The following is a 22,617-nucleotide window of genomic DNA, read 5'->3' as shown; positions in this document are numbered from 1 at the left end:
AATAACTGTATGTCTAATTTTCTGTGAAACCTGTAATATGTGGAATTTTCATTGTCATTGTCCTATCAACTAACATGCCAGAACAGAACACCTATTGTGCTCTAATCTAAGAGTTATTTTAAGAAACTGTCGTTATATTTGATTGAACTGTATAAATCTAAAACCATTGTGGATTGGTTCCATCTCTTTCTGTCTCTCTCTCTCTCTGTGAATGTGTGTGTGTGTGTTTGGGGGGGGATTGTCTTTGCACTTTGCCAAAAACGTGTTCCTTCTATTAATTGACATTTACTGTACATGTACACATATGGCAGTGAATAATACAATACTTATCCTAAGCACAGCCTTTCATGATTCAAGGTACTACTCCTAGACTATATATTATATCTACAGTAACCCTTCCTGTGCTACAGCGATAACAAACTCACAGTAATTGATTTATTTGTCGTCTGGCAAACATTCGTGTTATATCTACAGTGATCTGTTCCATTTCACTGTAGTTCTAAGTCGCTTTTTATGCAGCTCTTCTAGCCCACTGCTCGAGACAGCCGTGCTACGCTGGGAACCACGTGCGATTCAGAAACCTGTCTGTCTTGAAGGGCGTGGCCACACAGCAACGCTTCATTGGATGTCCAACAAGAGGGCGTGGCTTGTCAGTGTGGTCCACCCAATGGTTGGAAACACTGCGCGAGTCGCTATGGTGACGGCGCTCGGCTTGACTGCGTGATGGGTTGAGAGGTTGCGCGCGCGGCTTCTAGAGAGTGCTCTGCGCGAGCATGTACTCCAAGAGTGTTCGGGTACCGTCGGATAGTCAAGCCAGAGAAAAGTAAGTTTATTTCTACATTTATAAGAGATTTATAAGAGATTTTGCTTTTCCGTTCCATCGATAAGCTGCTTATTAACGAATATGTGAGTGTGAGTGTGAGTGTAACGGCTGGAGAAGCATTAAGTGCGTCAATGAGTAACGGTCATAGTTATGCGCGCGGATGTATTATTACGCATGCGCAGTTGAATTTGTTTCTCCAGCTGGAAAGCATCTGAAGCGGTGAAGCTGAAATTGTAATGTCTTGATATGTAGTTTTGGACATATGGTCACATTGAGGTTCCTGACACGTATTTGGTTACAAGACAATTTATTGTGCAGAGAAATACTAAACATTGATTATGCTTAGATCTGTGTACACAACAATACATCCAATGTTGAACACCTACAGCCTCAGTATTAACTTTCTTAATCTAGGTCCAGTTGCAGGTGTTAAAACAAACCAAAGATGTATACACAGAGTTCTCAGATCTTGTTCTTGGCTGCTTTAGTATCCAAGATTTGCCTTGATCTGGAAAAATCTGAGTGCAACAGTGTCAGATTTTAGTCCCATCATTCATGTCCCAACAGGACATTAATGTTGAGCTGTAACAGTGGGTCAGTTTAGTTGCTTCACTATTGTGAAGTGAACTATTATTGACTCTATTGTGTCACTGGTAAATTGTGGATTTTTCACCGTAATCCATCTAATCAGAGACACATGATCACCATATTATCAGAGAGCAATGAGCTGTCAGCATAGGAATCATGAGAGTTCCATGTTTAGTATGTTAACAATATTATTATTATTATTATTATTATTATTATTATTATTATTATTATTATTATTATTATTATTATTAGTTAGCCTTACATACCTTTTCATCTATATACTGTAGATGCGATAACATTTCCATACTTAAGTTTTGTATGTTAGTCATCCCATTTTTTCTAGTAATTGTTATATAACCTTATTGTATGGTTGGAGGATTATAGAGTTGGAGCTAATAATCATAGCAGCACAGCATAAATCATAGTATTTAATCTGTCATTGATGAAGTAAAAATGTAAAATTTGTTGTGAAATTAAAAACTAAGACAGCTTACAAATAGTCTGTACATCTTTTTATGGATCACCTAAAATGTTTTTTGAGCCTCCAGTTCAGAGTGATTGTAACAAGCTGTTGGTTTTACTTGCAAACATGTTGATGCATGGTTTCTTTAACAAGTAAAGCTGTTCAGTATACTGGCCAAAAGGTATGTCTACTAAAAACTCACTTTAATTTCAAGGTCATAAGGGATATCTGTTGTTGCAGTATGTGTGTAAACATTTCAACAGCTGGGTCCATGTGTTATTTCTGCTCTTGAGTGATGACTGAATTGAGCACATTTGTTTTGGTGTCTGTAAATGCTGTCTGTAAATGTGTTTTCTTCCCCATGGCAGAAGTTGTTTTGTTTTCATCCACCATTCATTTTTTTCTTTGTCTACAATTATCTCAAGATTCTGTCTTGTTTCCTCCACTTTCTTTCCCTCACTGTGTATTGCTATATTGTTATGTCAGCAATTGCTTTATCTTTCTGGATATGAAATATCTTATTTGTGTCTTTGCTATCGAATTTGTGACACAAATGTTCACAAATATATGTTCACCTCTTCTGTAGTGGGAACCAGACACTGAAAACATATTTGGCAAAATATCAATAAAAGGGAAGCTAATAGGCTTAATGCTAGGTTTGAAATGTTTCTTGCCTTGTGTTAGAAAAAAAAACATAGGAAATTGTGTGGTGTGACGCGGTCCAACAGTAAACAAATCTGATCATATTTTTATGTGTAATTCTTTTTAATACCACATCAATCTGCCAATCATTGTGTTTGTTTATTTATTTATTGATTAACAACCCATACTTTTTATACATCTCTAAGCAGTAGTTCCCTCAACAGCCTTTATTTTTCTCACTCTTGAAGTTAATAAGAATAAAATAGACCTTGTGATGAAACCTAAAAGCGACTTTTCTCCAGTTACTGCTTTACCTGTGACTGTTAATAGCACTGATGACCAAGACTCCTTCAAATACGTTATACAAATGTCTCTCTGTTAAATACCACACATGAATACTTAGATCCCGTATATTACAAAGCATACTACATCTGCAATATATAGCAGCATAATGACAATAATTTATCCATGTGGTGCATTTCCATGGCCGATCTGCATTTTCAAGACTTTGTTTTGAACTTGTCCATCTGTGAATCAGTGAGCCATTGGAAAACACATTTCCTCCTGTACAGCCATCTTTTTGAATGACATTTCAGTGACTCGTTTACAGAATGTGTTTTATTGGCATGCAGGACTGCACTGTCTATTCCTCTTATTGCGTGCAAGCGGTCACATGGTCTTACTCTTCAGTAGTGCAGCATTTCTTCCCTCTCTGTTTTGATTATGTAGATGTTCTCCAGAGCCAAGTGGGCAGTGACAAGCATATTCACAGTGTGGGAGATACTGAATATATATATATATATATATATATATATATATATATATATATATATATATATATATATATATATATATATATATATAAATGTCAAACTAATATGTTAATGTTTGTGCAAATGCAATTAACATATTGCAAATGTCATGATGGTCTCATAATGACTCATCTTCTAAAACATTAAAACTGTGCCTTTCTTCTTTAAATGTTTGAATTAAAATATGTGCCCATCCCTTTTTTATGGTTATGGTCCAGAGATTAGGAAATGTTTATCTAGTAAACCAGTCTCACATCGAAGGCAGTCTCTGTTCCGCTCTATAGCTTTTGCTTTTGTTCTTCAGGGGAGTCTCTCTCCCTCTCTCCTTCTTTCCATCCCCTTTCCGATGCTCCACTGAATCTGACAGAATCTCAGGAGTATTCATTTTAAACTTATTTCCAGCATCCGGGTCTCCTCCCTCAACCCTGCTTCTCTTTCATCTTAGTTTCCAAGAAATCTGCTATCATTATTCCAACCTCTACACCACCCTCTCAAACATGAAATGCCTCCTTCTGTGAGCCCTCTTCCCTCTGGTTCTGCTACATTTATTTTTGTCCTATATATTTTTCCTCAGGGTTCCCGTTGATGCTTACAGAGAAAGATGGAATATGTGCCTTTCACAAGACATTGCTCATTGTGCAGATCAGGTCAACACACAACATGCATATAAACTTCAAGCAGCAGTGTGCATGTCTGGATGTAGATGAGACATAAAAGCGAATGAAGGAGCTTTGTAGCATTTCAGTCCTGTCAATATGTCTTTGCATTCTGTGTCTGTGGGTGTTGGTGAGGTTTGCAGAAATTGTGAACTTTGCTTTGTGTTTCCTTTGCTCTGTATGTAATGCACCAGGACTTGGAGAAAACAAGCAATCGAATGTTACAGAACTACAATAGAATAGTAGTTCTGTATGATGCCAGTTGTTCCTTCTTTCTCTTAGTCATTTTCCTAGAATGTAAACACAAAGCTTTATTACAGACTGCATACTCCCAAGCTCTCAACAGTGTATGCTTTCAATTTATTTTATGATGCCTCTGCATTTACTCTGTAAGAGCCGATTTGAATTACACACACGTAGTGGATTCCACAGCCTAAGCAGTTTGGGACTGTGCGGATGTCCTGAATAATTTGCAAATAAACACAGGCACATCACAATTACTAGTACACCTGTTTTGACATTCCCCATTGAACTGTATTGCCAATTCAAGTTATCTACTGTAAGATCTTTCCAAACACATGCAGTATATCATCAAAAGTATGTGGACACCCGACAATCACACCCATATGTAGACCTTCCTCGAACTGTTGCCTTTATGGTCTTTAGTGTAAATAAGAGATGCAATTATTTGATATCACATATCAATGTTGGAGCTTATATTGTCTTAAAATTAGATCATACCACGTTAGATTTGATGCTTTCTCATCAGATATGCTGACATCTTTCACACTGTGAAGACATGTGGTGTTAACTGACACTGATTGTTTTAAAGCACGGTGTTATCCTCCCTGTGTAGTTTCACATAAGTTGACAACACAACAGAAGCTTGCAGAGAGTCGGCTTGGTACAAAGTGGATGTCGGTATCAGATATTGGTGTTACAAACAACGCTCCTGTGGTGCTATCATAATGAAAATCAGGGGCGGGGGAGGATTGGTACAACTCTACATTAATTTTTGGTTATATTTATCACTTTCCTTCCATCTCCCCCTTACAGGCTAGCTCTGTATGTTTATGAATATCTGCTACATGTTGGAGCTCAGAAATCAGCACAGACCTTCCTTTCAGAGGTACGTAGCCTGAAATTCAGCACATCACATTGATACCCACATAATTAATGTCAACTCAATGCAGAATTTGGTAAGTTCTAAAAGACGGTTACTTTAAGCATCAATGATCTATAGACTAAGCTTACACAGTTCTCTATGTATAAGCTGTAGTACACACTGGTTTTGTCCTTGCTCCAGGCTAATTGAGTAACTCTGCACACAGATGAGCTCACAGAGATACAGTCAGTTACTCGTGTGCATGTTCACACTTTGTCAAGGACAAGCATCAGCATCCCACCCTGCTGCTTTGTGACTATACATTATACAGACAGATCCCAGCTAGTGCAGATCTACTATGTAAAAGTTTAATCAGAGATAGATTTTTTTTTTTCATTTTGGGTATTTTTATTATGTTGCAACAGATCACGCGTCTTGGAATATTATTGGCATCGTCCTTTTGAACATCAACAAGCTTTAATTTCTCACAAAACATTAGCAGCAATAGAAACCCTTTATTCCAAAGGCTCAGTCCAGAAATCTGATATTATATTGAGACATCGCTTTATTAATCAAACAGTATAAAGGAATCATAGTGAATACACATAGCAAACTAAGATGCAAATGTGATGTCTAGATTCTACACTGTACAGACATGTAGCATAGAAGTATAGAAGAAAAAGAGTGTCGACAATCAAAAAGAACCCTGGCAAAAAGAAGCAGGAAAACAAGATCACTCCACAAACACAGGCACTTCCGAGATATCCAAAGCATATTGTGACTCCGACACGAACAAGACAAGTCTTAAGACATTCCCTGCTATTGTATACTGCTTCCTTTGCGACTCCCATCTTTTGCCACCCTGGCCATGCAGCCCACGCAGCCCCCAAAATAACCCTTCTGTATCTCCCTAGCAGTGACACAGACTTACACAAACAAGCACAATGGATAACATGAGCACTCAGCACACCCACGCTGTTTACAGCAGCCGCTGGATTATTGCGTGGACAGAAATCATGGCCAGCTCCTCCAGGCAGCTCTGAAAATCAGAGGTCTAACCTAAATGTAAATGTTAAATAGAAAACAATGCCTCTGGACAAGATATAATCAAGCCTTGTTATACTAAATTAGTTCTGAAGTAAGGAATAAACATGGCATTATGCTGTTATTAAAAAAGTGCCAATGTAAGTGCTGATGAATTTTTCCCTCAACAATGTCACGTTTCCATTTTTGAAGAGTTGAAACGTCATACTTTTTTTTTTACGTTTTACATATTATGTTGTAGGTCATCCATGAATGCGCCTGTTATCACTTACATTATTGCAACTATAAGCGGTATTCCCTCACCAGTTTTTCTTTTTTCACAATCAAGCCGTACAGTATATTCATGTTACTGAGAAACTGCAAACAAAAATCCTCATCAGGCGCCTCACTGTCTGTGACTCCTCAGTCCTCTGAGAAAACTTAGAAGCCTTGATTATGTGAAAAAATCTGCTATCCAGGTTCCTGTTAATTAGCTGTTAATATAAAAAAAAAGATAAGAAAGGATTCTGGAGCTCTGAGGTGACTTGTGCTACCTTTTGTACCACTGTGCAGACCCCAGACTTATAATAATATAATTTAATTACAAAGGTTATTTTAGGTTTGCAATATTGCAGTGGTTCTAGTTAGTTTCTTAATTTCAGGCTTTTGTTTGCATTTCATTTAAAATGTAAACTGTGCCCCAGATGGAATGCAATTACTGTTTTTTTTTCTCTCAACCCACAAACCATACATACATGTGGTTTTATCAGAAGGGATGTGGTCAGAATGAAGAAAGAGGGAAGCTTAATGTTTTTATTACATGATTCACTTCACAGGCAGCAGATGGCTCTAAAAATAACTCCCTCGATGTAAACAATGGTTACATGTTAAGATTAATTTTATAAGTAGTCAGTGAACTAATTCTCAATGCATGCCGAGAGAAAAACCCATGAAATGATTAGAATATTATAGACAGTGAATATCACATATGGAATACAACTTTGATGGGCTTATAGACTACAGACTATATCTCGTCGTTTATAGCCATGACTTCAGAAACTGCTATTATCTATGCGCAAGAGACTCAGCAGTAATTCATCAGCAAGCTGGTAATCACTCATTCTGGTGTTCTATGTGTCACCCCGACAGATCCGATGGGAGAAGAACATCACGCTGGGAGAGCCACCTGGGTTCCTTCACTCCTGGTGGTGGTAAGATGCTCACATCCAGCATAAGGAATCTTCATACTTGCCTGACGAAGCCTGGGTTAATTAATGAAGGGGTCGCTTTGATTTGCAGTGTTTTCTGGGATCTCTACTGTGCAGCTCCAGAAAGGAGAGAAACATGTGAACATTCAAGTGAGGCCAAAGCTTTCCATGACTATGTGAGTGACTTGCTAATGGTGAGCTGTTGCAGTAACCCTTGATTAAAATTTGCTGTGAGACAAATAAGGACATGTGTTATTTTTGTCCGTCAGATTTTTTAACAAGCTGGAATGTTGTTACTCGGAATTAGAGCAGCTGCAGCTGTAAGACAGAGAAAGAGAGGACAACCATAAGAGGGATGATAAATGGGTTGTGTAGGGACACAAGATGAAGTCATACCCTTGTGGTCAACTCCATTAGAAAGAGGAGAGAGAGAGAGAGAGAGAGAGAGAGAGAGAGAGAGAGAGAGAGAGAGAGAGAGAGAGAGAAAGATTGAAGGCAAAAATACCAAATGGGAGTTCAATGTAGAATAATGTTAGATTCTTTGCCTTAGCAAAATGCAACTTGTTTATACCACAGTTACAACCCAGTAGTATTGCTACAACTAGCAATTATAATACTTTGGCAGAATATCACAAACAAGCCAAATTTATTAGCTACTGATCATTCAAAATGGTTAGGTATGGAAAAATTGCATAAGAGCAACGCTTTGTGATGTCAGTGGTTTACCAGCTTGATGAATTTATTGCAAAAATGGGATATGCAACCAAATATTAAGTGTGTTTTTTTTTAATGTACTTTAAGACTCTCTTGTCCTTTATTTTCCTAAAATTGGGCTCACATCTTTATTCACCTTGCAAATGCAATTAATTATGCAAGCAGAAATTAGTGTAGTGTGTGCGTTTGTGTGAGAGTGTGTGTGCGTGTGTGAGCGTGTGTGAGAGTGTGTGTGAGTGTGTTCTGTCTCAGCACAGACATATTTCAATATAATTAACATTCTGAGACTCTTGAAGCAAGTTGCTGTACAATTATAAATGGTGTTAGAATTGTACCACAGGCTGTACCCATGATTTCTCATAATGCACAAACAAACAGACAAAGCATGCACAAACTGTTAACACTACGCTAACAGATGGAGAAATAGATGTAGTCGTGTAGAACTAAGTGTACACAACTGCACAGAACAAATATTACAGAAATACTCCCGGCATTGTTTGTACCTATATGGCATAAAACGAGGTCACATATTTCGAACAAAAGATAAACCACTGGCTTTTTCAGACAGACACAGAAAAGTGATGACCCTCTGTCTGCACCATTGTAGGTGTACATTTAGAGAAAATAGGCATTTTTCAATAGCACCAGCTCTCCAATAATATAATCTTAGAAGTGCATTTGTTGTGACTTCTTTACAATTTTCTATTCTTGATTTCAGACATTTACCTTTTTTTAGCAGTCACATAATATTTACACTTGTGCAAACAGTATTAACATAATGTTCTCTCTCTCTAAAAGAACAACTAGCATCTGAGCAGAAGCAGCTTCATAAGTACAAACTATTTTTATCCACAGTCCATTAGTGTGTTTCAAAAAAGCTCTACTAGACAACCTAATTGCTTTTTTTGCTGTATATGGATGTTCTGTCTAAAAGAGGCATCTTACTGTCATCTTTTGAAGATATTAAGCGGAAGTAGGTCTATACTTCATGCACCAAATGTCTGAGTCACCTGAGATTTATGTTCCTGTAAAGTCACTGTAATAATCATTACTAGGCATGAAGGCTTATCTAAAACAATCAGGTTCGCTTCATATTACATGTACTTTACACTCCACTGACATTATAACCCGCTCCTTTCAGACATCTCATCTCCCTTATTCACTAGCCTGTGTAGCACTTAAAATTTCCTGCTGACATAATGTTGTTCTGGCTCGAGAGCCCACACACTCATTTTTATTGTGTTTACACACTCTTGAACATAAACAGAAGATAATAGAGAGAGATGAGAAGCATGGCAGCATGAAATAGCTTGTAATATTTTGTTGGCATTTAAGCATGTTAATGAAGGTTTTAAACCCAATCTGCAGAGGAGGAAAGACAGCAAGGCTGTTTTGGGGGCTCATTTGCATTTTAAAGAGAAAGATCAAACTAGCGCTCTTAATGGTGAGTGGAAACTAATGTTAGCAGCTAGGACATTTTCATGGCGCTAAAATGCTTTTGACTACACATGTCTGGATCCATCGTGCTCAGGTTTTGCCCACAACACTTTATGCACTACAATGCAAAAGTGTATTTAAACCTGTTTTTATGACTTTAAGGAAAATTATGCCCATGTTTGATGCCATACAGTAAACTCTACACAGGCAGTCATAACATTGCCTGTGAAAACTGGTGTCTCTTTCCACTTTTCCTGATGTTCTTTATCTTGCATTTCTGTACTTCCTCACATATTCATCCAAGCTTCCAAGTTCACTAGCAATGAAAGAGCAATAGTTTATCTCTTTTCCCCTTCCTCTTTATTTTTAAGTGACATCTTTCCCCAGTGCTCACACAGGAAGTTGGCTAATGGCATAGCCGAGGATGGATGGAAGTAGTGAGGAAGCACGAGAGAGGAAAAAGGGGTGTTGGCATCTGTATATTTCCTGTCATGTTCTCTTAGAGCGGTTTATGTCTAGTTGTAAGTCACATAAAGGCTGTATTTCTCACAAACATTACAGTAAAGTGACACTTGTTGTTTTAGCATGTCTCAGGACCTGCTTGCCCACACTGGCATTTCTCACCTGGTTAATGTTATTGCATTGGATTTAAGATAATAACCGAATCATGTATAACAAGACTTACCTGACTGTATTGGAGCTAAATTAGTCAATGAATTTGCTTTCAGGATTCCCTATAGAATAGATTAGGTTAGACTATCCATAATAATCAACTACTATTACAATGTAGGGCGCAACTTCAACACAGTTTATACTCTGCTGTATCCTGCTGAGCCCACATGCTTTCTCTACGTTTTGCTTTCTGGCCGCCATTGTTTGCTTTGCACATGTTCAGACACACAAGACATTGTTGACTGAACTAGTAATGAGTCTCTGATTGGTAGTGTCCTAGTGGTGCCCTGTGACATGGTGCATGAGAGAGAAGAGAATGCAAAAAAAAAAGGAGAAAAAGAAAGAAAAGCCATTCTACTGGGTAACTTCCGGATGGTTAGTCTGTACCTGTGACTTACTGTGAACAATAACTGTCTTTAATAGGTTAAAGTGTTTAAGAACTGTTCATTTTTTTTGTGTGTGATCAGAATATTATTAAAAAAGTTTTAGTTCTAATTCCAACAGACTGTCATGACGTTGACGCACTTCAGCTGTTTTCCCCGCTTTGTGAATAAGACCAGCCCCAGTATCATTTCACCACTGTCTGAGATTTCCAGACAGGATGATTGGAATCAACCAGCTGTCTAGAGACTGTGTAAACAACGTTATTATGAAACAGAAGATCAGGAACCATGCCTTACATAAACCGAACCTGTTAATGTTTCTGTTCAGCAGCACACACAATTTTTCTGTGACTTTGACATATACTTATTCCACGGTGGGGGTTGTCTAGACAAGGCCACTTGTCATTCTCTCCACGTTTGTTTAATAATGAGAGAGATGGAATCCCTCTCTCTTCTGAATTTAACACACAGACACACTGAAACACCACATCTAATCAATATAGATTGATAAGCAGACAAAGCTCACTTTGAAATAATCTGATCATGATCCCTGGAGAATGTGTGTACAAAGACTGTTTTATAAAGTCAAATTAAAACCTCGGTTTAGTGTGTATAGTTGTAGTGTATTCTTGTGTGAACCGTATCCTTTGGATTATTGAACATAAACTCGATACTGCTACAGTGCTGAAATGGTGCAATTTCCATGTGCAAACCTGAAACACATGCTTTGACTTTCTTCACCGTCCTTCACCTGCGGTCGGGTGTTGCAGCTGTGAGTCTGTTGTGATAAATTGTTGTTGTCTCCATGCTTCTGAATACCGACTCATTACCGAAACTCTGTCTCACAGCACACTGTCCTCTAGTCCATGCTACAGGGGTGAAATAGACAGTGAGTCTACAATTCTTCAGTTGACGAACAAACAGACATACAAACTTATCTGGAGAATTTGTTGAGGCATGGTTTCTGATTTTAGAGATAGTGAAAGCTTGCTTTTAGAAGAAAACAGATCAGTTAAAGGTAAAGTGTTCGATTTAACTGCACTTTAACATAAAAGAAATAACACAGACATGAGTAAAAATAAGGAAGTGTTTATTTCATGTTGAAATGATGGTATTTACGATTTTCTCAAAATTACAAGTTTCTAAAAAATCTTTTTGTCATGCTTGGAGTTACCAGTTGGCAGCTAAAAATTTAGAAATTTATAGGCAGATTTGAATCTAAAATGCTTTTGATTACACACAACCCTATGGCTATATATATATATATATATATATATATATATATATATATATATATATATATATATATACATACCAAACACCCACTTTCCTACCTCTTTTCTGGTAATTACTTTAAATTAAAATATGGTTTCATAAGCTGGCAGCTATCTAAGACATCAGTGTTATTTATTTACTTTGTTTATTTATTTATTTATAACAGTCACTGGTGAAGTAATTTCTAATCCATAATTTATCTGGTATAGGGGGGCACGGTGGCTTAGTGGGTAGCACGTTTGCCTCACACCTCCAGGGTCGGGGTTCGATTCCCGCCTCCGCCTTGTGTGTGCGGAGTTTGCATGTTCTCCCCGTGCCTCGGGGGTTTCCTCCGGGTACTCCGGTTTCCTCCCCCGGTCCAAAGACATGCATGGTAGGTTGATTGGCATCTCTGGAAAAATTGTCCGTAGTGTGTGATTGCGTGAGTGAATGAGAGTGTGTGTGTGCCCTGCGATGGGTTGGCACTCCGTCCAGGGTGTATCCTGCCTTGATGCCCGATGACGCCTGAGATAGGCACAGGCTCCCCGTGACCCGAGGTAGTTTGGATAAAGCGGTAGAAAATGAATGAATGAATGAATGAATTTATCTGGTTGATTGTTTAGACCTGGCTATCTAACTTATCTAACCTTCTGTCTTTCTTTAACCAGTTACTTTTTCAAAGTACTAAGACGTTAGTAATAAGACATTTACAATAAATATAGATGTGCAACAGTGAAGAACTGGAAAGAGCTACAGTAGTGTCTTGTCCACGTAGAGCAAGCAGAAAGCTAAAACCTTAACATGAAACACTAGTTACTCAACAGTAGTGCTGTTAATTATTCAGAGGATCAAATGAGTTTGCCAGAGGTACAAGGCTTTCTCGACCTGCTATTGTTTCAGATTTCCTCTCTGTGTTTTCAGACCTGTAAAGCATATGTATGTAGTGTAGGTGTTTACTGAACATGGGTGGTTTACTGAACATACTAAACATCCTATCAGTGAGTCCAAATTCCCCACTTTTTAAACTACATACAGTACTTTTAGTGTTCCTTGTGATATATATTTGGTGTGTGTGTGTGTGTGTGTGTGTGTGTGTGTGTGTGTGTGTGTGTGTGTGTGTGTGTGTGTGTGTGTGTGTGCATGTGTGCGTGCGTGTGTGTGCTTTTCCACCTTCATCCTAGAGCGCAGCAGCCGTGTCCAGTCCTGCAAGTGGGAATCTCCCTCCAGGAGAGGGAATGCCATTACCCCCTGGATTCTTTCAGGTACAAAAGCACAAGATAGCATGCATAAATACATCAGCCTTCACTGAAAAGTGAATATTGAAGAGCAACACATCTCAAGAAACTTCCACACTAAAGGAATATTTCTTGGTTTAGCTTGTGCTGATGTAACAGGGGGTCATTTTTACTAATTTATTAATCTCAAACTTAGGGAATTGTTTTCAGGTTTCACTGTTACTACTTAAAATGAAAGAGCAGCTCACTTTTTTTTACTCACTCACCATTTCCCGGTAGTGGAAACGTTTCAGAATACAATTGACCCAGTTGAGCTGAATTACAGCAGAGACTCAACCCAAGTTGGTGATCTAAGAGCTGACAAGTAGTGATGTTAACTGCAGTATGATCTTAAAATTGAAGCTTTGGAAGCTAATATGTCAGAGCAGAGTGTCCAACTGCAGATGGGATCTTCTGGCTTGGCTAAATCGTTGTTGCAATGCTCGCTATAGGTTGACATGATTTGAGATCTAAATCACGATCAGAAGAAGCATTAACGAATATTGTGCAATGTAAGGGAGGAATTTTCCTCTACACTTGGAAATGGGTTATGTTCAGTTATCCCTGAACATAATGATACTGTATATGCTAAGTGCTCTGATTCAGATGATGTCAGCATTGGAGTGTTGTCAGATTCACCTGTACACTGCACACCAAGTCACAAAAAAATTGTAGTGTGTTTATTTTTGGATTGTGTTTCTTGGTTCCTTGCACCGTTTCTCCTCCTTGCAAATGTTACCATATATTATTAATACCTGATTTACCCTAAACCTATCTTAGCAGAGTAACATGTCACTGAAGTGAAACTGAATCTTATTTTATAGGCTTCTTCCCAGAAACTGGTATTGTAGTGTTATTGTGTGATATCGGGAATTCATTAGGTACAAAGGAAGTCTGTGTTTGTACTTGTTTAGCTTTTTTTTTTTCTTTTGTAAAAGCCTGCACTGCTGTACACTTGCCAATAATAATTCTCTGGAGTACATCACTGAGGAATTTATGGAGATCCACTCAGAGAGCAGAGAATAAACAGATTGATTTAATGTCAGCAGCTGAACTCTGAGCCACTCTTTTGCCCCACTAATGACAACTGACATTCTTTATTCACATTCTTGAACTCAGCTTCCAGAAAAGCTTTACCATCACTCCAGTCTTACTTCTATCCCCAATAAAAACTATTCATCCTGTAATCAGTTTATGCATCAAAAGAAACTGGCTAGATGTCAGTGTATGTACAGTATGTACAACCAGGACTAGATTTTCTAGACCGGCCTTGTGTGCACCCTCACATTCATGTAATTATTCAATCAGACAATCATGTACCATCTGCACAGTGCATAAAATCACACAAATCCAGGTCAACTTCAATTTAAACCAATGGGCAAAAATGTGACTTTGACGGTGGCATGTTTGTTAATGCCAGACCGGTTTGAGTCTTTCAAAAACTCCTGATCTCCTGATATTCATACATTACAGTCTCTATAGTTTAGAACAGGATAGTGCAAAAAATCAATAAATCAATAAATCAAACGGCTCTGCAGGTGGCGACAGCTTGTTGATGAGAGAGGTCATGAGAATGGCTAGACCTTTTTGAACTAGAAGGTTCTAATAATGTACAAAACATGTTTTATAATCACAGTGAACAGAAAAGCACCTCATAATGCATAACACTGTGTCAAACATTGTGCAGCTGAGCAACTGCAGCAGAAGCCTACAGGAGGTACCACTTCTGCCAGGCAAGAACAGAAAACTGAGGCTGCTGATTTTTTTGCCTTAGTACAGTCTGTGTCAGATCAGCACAAAAGCAGCACTTACTGACCATTCTTTGCCTCTGGTGATTTTATTTATTATTTTCTTAGATGCTGGATAATATTTTTGGTACACTATAAGATCAAAAATCTGCTCAGGGTTAAACAGGTTTACAAAGTGCATTTTAAATGTTTGCCATGATGTTAGGTGGTGTGTTTGTTGATGAAAGTAGGTCTCACATTGCCCTCTGGTGGTGCTGTTTACATCTGGCCATTAGTCATTATGCTTATTTAAAAGAGCTAACAGATAAGTATAGTAAATTTAGCTAATTCCAATAACACCTTGCTAATTTTTTTTCCAGTATATCCACTCAGTCTCAGCTGCAGGTATTATATCAGTCTATTTTTTAGAGGTCTATGTTCTTGCATTTTCACAGCAGTTCATGTCCCCTCGTTGCCCTGGAGGCCCAAGAGCTCCTCTCAGAATGCCCAGCCAGGTAAAGCCTGTCATCCCTAGTGCATTTCATGTATGCATTATATGTCTTTAAATAAACATATATAACCTTTATAAAGATATTGCAGCACACTAAGTATTAAAAGTTTTAACCAGGCAATGGGTCCAGGCAACCAGCCACTCTTAAGTGGGATGGATCCTTTGAGACAGCCAGGTAAGTTGTTTTCCATTATCATCAGTATAGGAATTATATTTTAACATGTTCATTTGAATAAAATGAAAATTAAGACTCAAGTCACATGAGCTAATATTTTATTCACAAGAGAACATAGATAACATAACAGATGTTTAAACAAAGAAATTTTCGACTTTTATCCACTATATAACCTCATTTCTATTTGATACCTGCTACAGTTCTCAAAAAAGTTGGCACAGGGCAATAAATGGTTGAAAAAACAAGAAATTTTGAAAAGATTCAACTGGGAGAACATTCTGTAACAGTAAAGATGGGCAGAGGCTCTCCAGTCTGTGAAAGAGTGCATAAAAAGATTGTGGAATACTTTAAAAACAATGTTCCTCAACATCATATGGCAAAGGCTTTGGGACAAGGCCGAAGACCTTTATTGGATGCCCATGGTCTCCGGGCCCTCAGGCGACAATGCATCACTCATCGGAGTCAATGACATTACTAAATGGGCCTAGGAACACTTCCAGAAACCACTGCCAGTAAACACAATCTGCCATTCCATCTGCAGATGCAAACTAAAGCTCTATGTTTACCCCCACAGATGACGTCTATTTCAGGGAAGGCCTTATTGTATGTATATTACAGCAGGACAATGCAGAACCACATACTGCAGCTATTACAAGAACAACGCTTCATTTCAGAGGAGTCTGCGTGCTGAATTGGCTGCATGCAGTCCAGATCTTTCACCTGTAGAGAACATTTGGTGCATCATTAAACGAAAAATACGTCAAAAATGACCACAAACCCACAAACAGCTGGAAACCTTTATCAGGCAAGAATAGGACCAAATTCCAACACTAAAACTCCAGAAACTCATAACCTTCATGCCCAGAGGTCTTTAAACTTTAAACTTGAAAAGAAGAGGAGATGCTACCCCATGGTAAACATGCCCCCATTCCGACTATTTTCAGACCTTTAGCAGGCATCAAATTTGATATGAGCTCATTTAAATAATGTGGATAAAAATGATAAATTTCTCAGTTTAAACATCTGTTATGTCATCTATGTTCTATTGTGAATAAAATATTGGCTCATGTGATTTGAAAGTCTTTTAGTTTCATTTTATTCAAATTTTAAAAAATGTCCCAACATTACCGGAATTCGGGTTGTATTTGGCAGACACCGTTAACCAAAGAGAATTACAATTCAGACACAGTACAGTCCATGTGTATAAATGAGAAGTTGAGGATTAAGGGCTCAGCAGTTGTTCTTTGAAAATTCTCCTGGATTTGAACTTTCAAATTATTACATCCAGCTCAGAATCAGAAACCCATGAGATATCCACATTATCATCCTTTCTTTCTGTTTCTTTCTGTTTAACGTTTTTTTTTAACTCTTTCTCAGGTCATCTTCACATGAATGGTCCAATGCAGAGAATGATGCCTCCAAGAGGAATGGTTCCTATTGGACCACAGGTCTGCTTCTCATATCCTGTCAGCATCTCATGCCCAGTTATGGCTGTGTATAACTATAATTTTATGATTAAACTGGCGGTTCATTGATGTTGTCTTCTTTGCAGAACTTGGCAGGTGGAATGAGGCCTCCTGTACATTCATTAATGGGACCAGCAATGCCTGGCATGTAAGTGTTCCACCTGATTTAGTTTTAATGACTCCCCTCATATTTTTAAATGCATCATCAATTCATCTGTCCATTGCATTCGTGAGCCTGGAACTTCTGTTTCTTCTCTGTCATGATATGTGTAGGGCTCCAGGAGGAGGAAGGTCTTGGATAAATCCTCCAAATGCCAACTCAGTGAGTGTACTAGAACCCAACCAAAGCTACTGGCAGCAAACAATTACAATAAACTATTAAATATAGAAAACCAGTCTTTTTACTGCTTTTGTTTGTCTTTGCTTCTCACTGCAGATTCCATACTCATCCTCATCTCCAGGAAGTTACACAGTAGGTATTTTCATGACAAAGTAAATCTAATCCAAAGAAAATCTATTTTGACAGTTTGACCAAGCTCACTGAGTGTATTCATAGGGTCCAACAGGAAGTGGAGGAGGAGCTCCAGGGACACCGGTCATGCCCAGTCCTGCAGGTAAAACACCGATCGTGTATCACGTGGACATGGACATCATAGAGGCAGACTGATAACATACACTACATGTCCTAAACTGTGTGCTCACTTGACCATGACCTCCACATGTGAGCCTGCCCTAAAATTTTGCCACCCTGTTCGAGGCACATGATTGGCTTGAATGTTTTTGTATGAATGAAGCATAACAATTTCCCTACACTGGTATTAAGAGGCCCGAACACATTCCAGCATGACACTGCCCCTGTCCACAAAGCAAGTTCCATTAATACTGTAGTTTGCCATGTTTGGTATTGATGCAGTCCAGATGCACAAAGCCCTGACCTCAACACTACTGAACTTTATGAGTTTAACTGAAACCAGCAACATTCTGAACCTTTCCTAAAGAATGGAGGTTTTTATACTGTCTAAGTGGGAATTAAATATGGAATGGGATGTTCAACATATGTGGGTGATGATCAGGTGTGCAAAAACCTTTTAATGTATTAGATTGTACTTTAACTAATAATGCTTTTATGGTCTGTCTCCAACTAATAACTGTGAAATAACTTATTGTTACTTTAGAGTCAACCAGTTCAGGGGACAACATGTACAGTGTGATGAATTCGATGCCGCCAAATGGAAACAGGCCAAATGTAAGAGCCATCCAGCACCCTCTTATCAACCTTCAGTCATGTCATTTGGTCTTAAGAACATGATTTTTATTACAGAGACTGGTACTTGGGTTGGATCAGTTAACATATTGCTATATTAACATTTTTTTCTGAACAAAAAAGACCAGGGCGCTCCATTTGTCATCTCTACATTAATCACACCAGCTATAAACTGATATGATAACATCCAGTGTACTTGCGAGCTAACCAGGCTTAATGTTACATAACGATTTTATAAAAAAAAATTTTTTTTACAATGTGTAATGACTAAAATTGTGTAATTGGACTGGTTGAGCTACTGTTAAATTGTGTAAATATGCAAATCAAGACTGTAGTGACTCATTTATTTATTTGTGTCATTGTCCTTTTTTGTGATGCTGCTTTAGTTTTCTATTGGTCCTTGTGATGGTGCAATGGGAGCAGTTGGAGGAATAGATGCTCATCCTCTGAATGGCTCATTGGGTAAGAGCATGAATAACATATGACAAAACCCTGATAAGAAAAATGTCACAGTATTTTTCTGCTTTCCATTCCATTCATAAGTAGACTTCCACCTTTCTTTTTGTCTCATCAGTGTCAGGTGACATTGACAGCCTCCCAAAGGTAAGGGAGGTTTATTTGCTTTTCTAAAAGACTCTGATTCAAGTTCATTTAAAGGCATGAGAATGAATATTTATCTATATTTGTATATTTCCCAGAGCTCCCCTGGGAACCTGAGTATGAACACACAGCCCAGTACACCAAGAGGTGATGGAGAAATGGCAAGCAGCTTCCTCAACCCCTTTCAGAACGAGAGCGTATGTCACCATGTTTCTGATATTTATCTTTTAAAGTGGTCTGAACATTAAAAGAGAAAAATGAAGAGATCATTTATGTGATAGCTAAAAAGCTTTCGAGCAGAATGTGTTGCTTACCTTTTTTGAAAATCTATATATGCAAATTAGCCTTGTAATTTAATTAATGTGGACTAGAGCTTAAAAGACATTGCTAGAACTTTGCTAATTCACTTTTAAACTGCATATACATGCACTAGGTCTGCAAAGATATTTCTTTGCATATACATGTCTTGTCGTTTGACTTATGATAAAGACAAAATTAAGACAATAGTTAAAAAAAAGACAAAAGAGACAATTACGAACCTGCTAGCTATGTCAGCCTCTGATTATGACTGGAGGAACATTTAAACTCCACTTTGAAACACATGAAATAAATTTACATTGAAATATATGATATGTTTAGTGATACTACTGCCAGTTTGTTGGTTGCTGTATTTTCATTATTCCTAGTTAGCAATGTTAGCATGAAAGTTAAAGTTTTGGAACCTAATCTGTTTAGCAGAGTGAGGGCGCGGAAGAGCTGGACAGATTAGGACTAAGGTATCGTGGATGATACAGGAAAACCATTTAACAATACAGTAATCCATTAACCAAAGTGTACCATTGTGCCAATGAAAGACGTTTCATTTTAAAAAATAAATTCAGAATTTCATTGCAAATTGAAATTTACATCTTAACGAAAAGATTATTAAACAAGTTCTTCACGGAGGAATATTCACTACAGGTTAATTTCACATGTGGCAAAATGTTTTTGAAACATTTATTTAATGTTAAATGATGTTACAAATAATATTAGAGTGCGCAAGGGCATAGGTACATATGGCTTTTATTAAAGCTGTACTATAGGTTATAGGTGCTTATTTAATACATTTCATGCCATTTTTTTATACTGTACATGAGAAAGGTTTCTGTTTCTCTGCAGTACTCTCCTAATATGACGATGAGCGTGTGAGACTGAATAGAGCCATTAAGAAACAAATGCACTTGGATTCTCATCGTCGATGTTCCACGTGGGAGTGCCGAAGTGTAACATTCAAACATTTCCCTGGTCCAGCACAGCCAATGTGAACAAAACACAAGCAGGCTTGTTTAGCTTGTTTTAATGTCACTCGGTAGCTCAAGTGTGGAAAAGAACAAACATTTCTGCAGGATTTCCGCTTCATCTCTCGTGCAATTTGTCGCTCTGTCTTGATGCATGTCTTGTTATTACATAATGTTATCCTCATGAGTCACTTTAAGGTTTGTGGGAACTTTCTTCTGATATGAAAGTAAAACGCTGGTGATTGCTGCTTTTTTTTTAGGAAACATCACTTGTTATTCAGCTGTCTGTCTACAAATGTGATGTATTTTTTTAAATTGACCCTGATGAGTCCATGTTGGAAAGGAATGTTGATAAAAAGCTTATGTTTCTGAGTTCTTTCCCAATTATTCTGTATATTGTTCCAGTTTTCTGTTCATTTTTTTCTTGCACATTTCCTGTAACAATAAATTTTGTTTACATAATACATATGCAATAGTAGAGTTTGTCATTTTAAATATATTAAAATGACATCTTTACGTTACCCCAATCCCAGTATTTCCTCAAATATTTATTTTTTCATCAAGACACAGCTCTTAGATGCCCTTAGGAGCTTAGATGCTTCTTTGTGGATTGTAAAAACAATTTTATACACAGGTTCCTGGCCTGTATGGCAGGGTATCTAAATAGATAGAGCTTATTTTTACAAGCAAATCTATGCAGTAGAGACTGTGGTTTAAAAGTGTATTTAAGAACGCAGTCATTATGGCTAGAATAAGGCACATCATGATAGAGTTACTCTTTTTACTGAGTCGTGAGGTTTGTTCACGCAACCAGCTTTCTGTACTGGCTGCTTAAGTTGCTTTTGAAAGTCTCCAGCTTGCTGGATGTGGTGCTGCCGCTGGTGCTGCTGAGCTGCGAGCGTTCTAGTGCAGAGCGACACTTGAAGTAAGCCAGCACCTGCTTCTGACACTGCGACGAGCCAAAATAATAAATAAGCGGATCTATGCAGCAGCTCAGGCTTCCTACACACGTGGCTACGAGGTAAGCAGCATATGAAGCGTCGTCTTGCGTGCCGGCGAATCGCACGTAGTGCGACAGCAGGATGATGTTGGTTGGGGCGAAGCACGCGGTGAACAAGGCTAACACCGTTGCTGCCATGGCAACGGCGCGCGACCTCCGTGATCGGTTTTCCTCGCTGAGTGCGCGCAGCGTTTGAATTATGCCAATGTAGCACACTGTGGTGAAAATAAACGGGAGGAAGAAGAACAGTGAGCTGAATATCGGAAAGAAGTACAGGTAGTAGCCGCGGAGTTGTTCGATGTCCATCACGTCATGGCACGTGGTGATGTCCAGTTCGGCCACGTGCACGGTGTGTTCGGACGCGAGCAGAGGCGTGACACCACCGATGGAAAGGAGCCACATGGCAGCGCACGTGACTGAAGCGGTTTTCGGGCTGCGCCACATCAGCGAGTCCATCGGATAAACCACGGCTAAGAAGCGGTCAACGGCGATGCACGTGATCAGCAGCACTGAGCAGTACATGTTGCAGTAGAAAGCTGCAGTGACCACGCGGCACATGGCTGAGCCGTAGATCCAGTGGTTTCCATTGTAATGATAAGCGATTCGGAAAGGCAACAGCACAACGAACAGCAGGTCCGCACAGGCTAAGTTCAGCATATAGATCGCAGCCGGCTTCTTCGGGTGTATACGGCGGATAAACATGACCACGGCGAGCACGTTTAGAGGAACACTGATGATGAAGACGAGCGTGTAGATGGTTGGGATGAAGACGGTCGCTAAACGGCTGGTCAGGAACTCAGAGGCTTGTTTGGAGATGTAAAACTTTCGTCTGCCAGCAGAGTGGCGGTGATCGCTATCGTGCTCTGGGCTGGAGCCTGAACCGCTGCCTTCCTGCACATCCAGATACTCAAACGGCTCGTCTGTGACCGTCCTGAAATATCCAGAAAACGTCCGTACGATGCTTTGGTCATCTGAGGAGTCAACAGGACAGTGAGAAGAAACATAAAGCTTCACAAAGGCACTCTTTATAATACACATAGCTGGAATGAAAGTGTTTCTCACAGCAGTCACAAAGCATATTGAACCCTTCGTTATATTATATTATATTATATTATATTATATTATTTATTAATATAATAATGATAATAATAACTCACCACTATTTGGTACCATAGCTGCTGAAGCCAATAGAGGCAGAAGAGCTGCTAGAATAACGTACCGCATCATAATGTTCAAATGAACAACTTTTACAGTGTTGTAAAAATCCACAGCTGAAATAAACATAGGATAGGAAAGAGTAAGTCCTGTTTGTAAGCCCACTGCTTCTGGAGCCTTCAGAGATCAGTGCTTTTGTTACGGCTTTTTGTAAACGCCCCCAAACTGTCTGAAGGCTGAAGACTATTTGTTCTTATTATCATTCCCCAGGGTGCACAGTCACCATAAAGATATTCCCTGGCTGTCAGTAGTTTTTTCACATCCTGCATACACGTTTCTTCTTTGTTTGTTTGTTTTGGCTAAACTATTCCCCTCCTATGTCTTTAGA

General features: G+C 38.7%; 2 protein-coding genes across 9 annotated transcripts; one reads left to right on the top strand and one right to left on the bottom strand.

Annotated features, from left to right (window-relative positions):
- Window positions 1–666: 666 nt before the first annotated feature.
- Window positions 667–20,540, top strand: ssbp2a (single stranded DNA binding protein 2a). 8 transcript variants are annotated; one of them, XM_047819022.1, is made up of 17 exons: window positions 667–823; window positions 5,041–5,113; window positions 7,262–7,323; window positions 7,412–7,496; window positions 12,962–13,042; window positions 15,240–15,296; window positions 15,410–15,467; window positions 16,845–16,915; window positions 17,020–17,081; window positions 17,207–17,255; window positions 17,370–17,405; window positions 17,490–17,547; window positions 18,109–18,179; window positions 18,584–18,659; window positions 18,772–18,800; window positions 18,896–19,035; window positions 19,118–20,540. In XM_047819022.1, exons 1-17 carry the CDS (start codon window positions 774–776, stop codon window positions 19,152–19,154), a joined length of 1,095 nt encoding a protein of 364 aa, XP_047674978.1. In that variant the 5' UTR covers window positions 667–773; the 3' UTR covers window positions 19,155–20,540. The 8 variants fall into 8 exon arrangements, with proteins under 8 accessions (XP_047674978.1, XP_047674977.1, XP_047674974.1 ...); XM_047819021.1 differs by having other exon boundaries at window positions 15,237–15,296; XM_047819018.1 differs by having other exon boundaries at window positions 15,162–15,296.
- On the bottom strand, window positions 20,499–22,458 carry f2r (coagulation factor II (thrombin) receptor). Its single transcript, XM_027138566.2, has 2 exons — window positions 22,232–22,458; window positions 20,499–22,045 (listed from the first exon to the last, which is right to left on the bottom strand). Exons 1-2 carry the CDS (start codon window positions 22,356–22,358, stop codon window positions 20,877–20,879), a joined length of 1,296 nt encoding a protein of 431 aa, XP_026994367.1. The 5' UTR covers window positions 22,359–22,458; the 3' UTR covers window positions 20,499–20,876.
- Window positions 22,459–22,617: the final 159 nt, after the last annotated feature.

The sequence above is a fragment of the Tachysurus fulvidraco genome, chromosome 9, assembly GCF_022655615.1.
Source record: "Tachysurus fulvidraco isolate hzauxx_2018 chromosome 9, HZAU_PFXX_2.0, whole genome shotgun sequence".
Lineage (NCBI taxonomy): Eukaryota > Metazoa > Chordata > Actinopteri > Siluriformes > Bagridae > Tachysurus > Tachysurus fulvidraco.
The sequence above is the reverse complement of the archived record's forward strand: the minus strand, read 5'-3'. Positions and strand labels throughout refer to the sequence as shown.

Coding starts and splice junctions, on each gene's coding strand:
- ssbp2a (XM_047819017.1), top strand. CDS start 774: ATGTACTCCAAGAGTGTTCGGGTACCGTCGGATAGTCAAGCCAGAGAA. Junction 15,297..15,409: donor CTCTCAGAATGCCCAGCCAG/GTAAAGCCTGTC, acceptor AGTTTTAACCAG/GCAATGGGTCCAGGCAACCA. Junction 17,548..18,108: donor GGTCATGCCCAGTCCTGCAG/GTAAAACACCGA, acceptor TTGTTACTTTAG/AGTCAACCAGTTCAGGGGAC.
- f2r (XM_027138566.2), bottom strand. CDS start 22,358: ATGTTTATTTCAGCTGTGGATTTTTACAACACTGTAAAAGTTGTTCAT. Junction 22,046..22,231: donor AGCTATGGTACCAAATAGTG/GTGAGTTATTAT, acceptor TTGACTCCTCAG/ATGACCAAAGCATCGTACGG.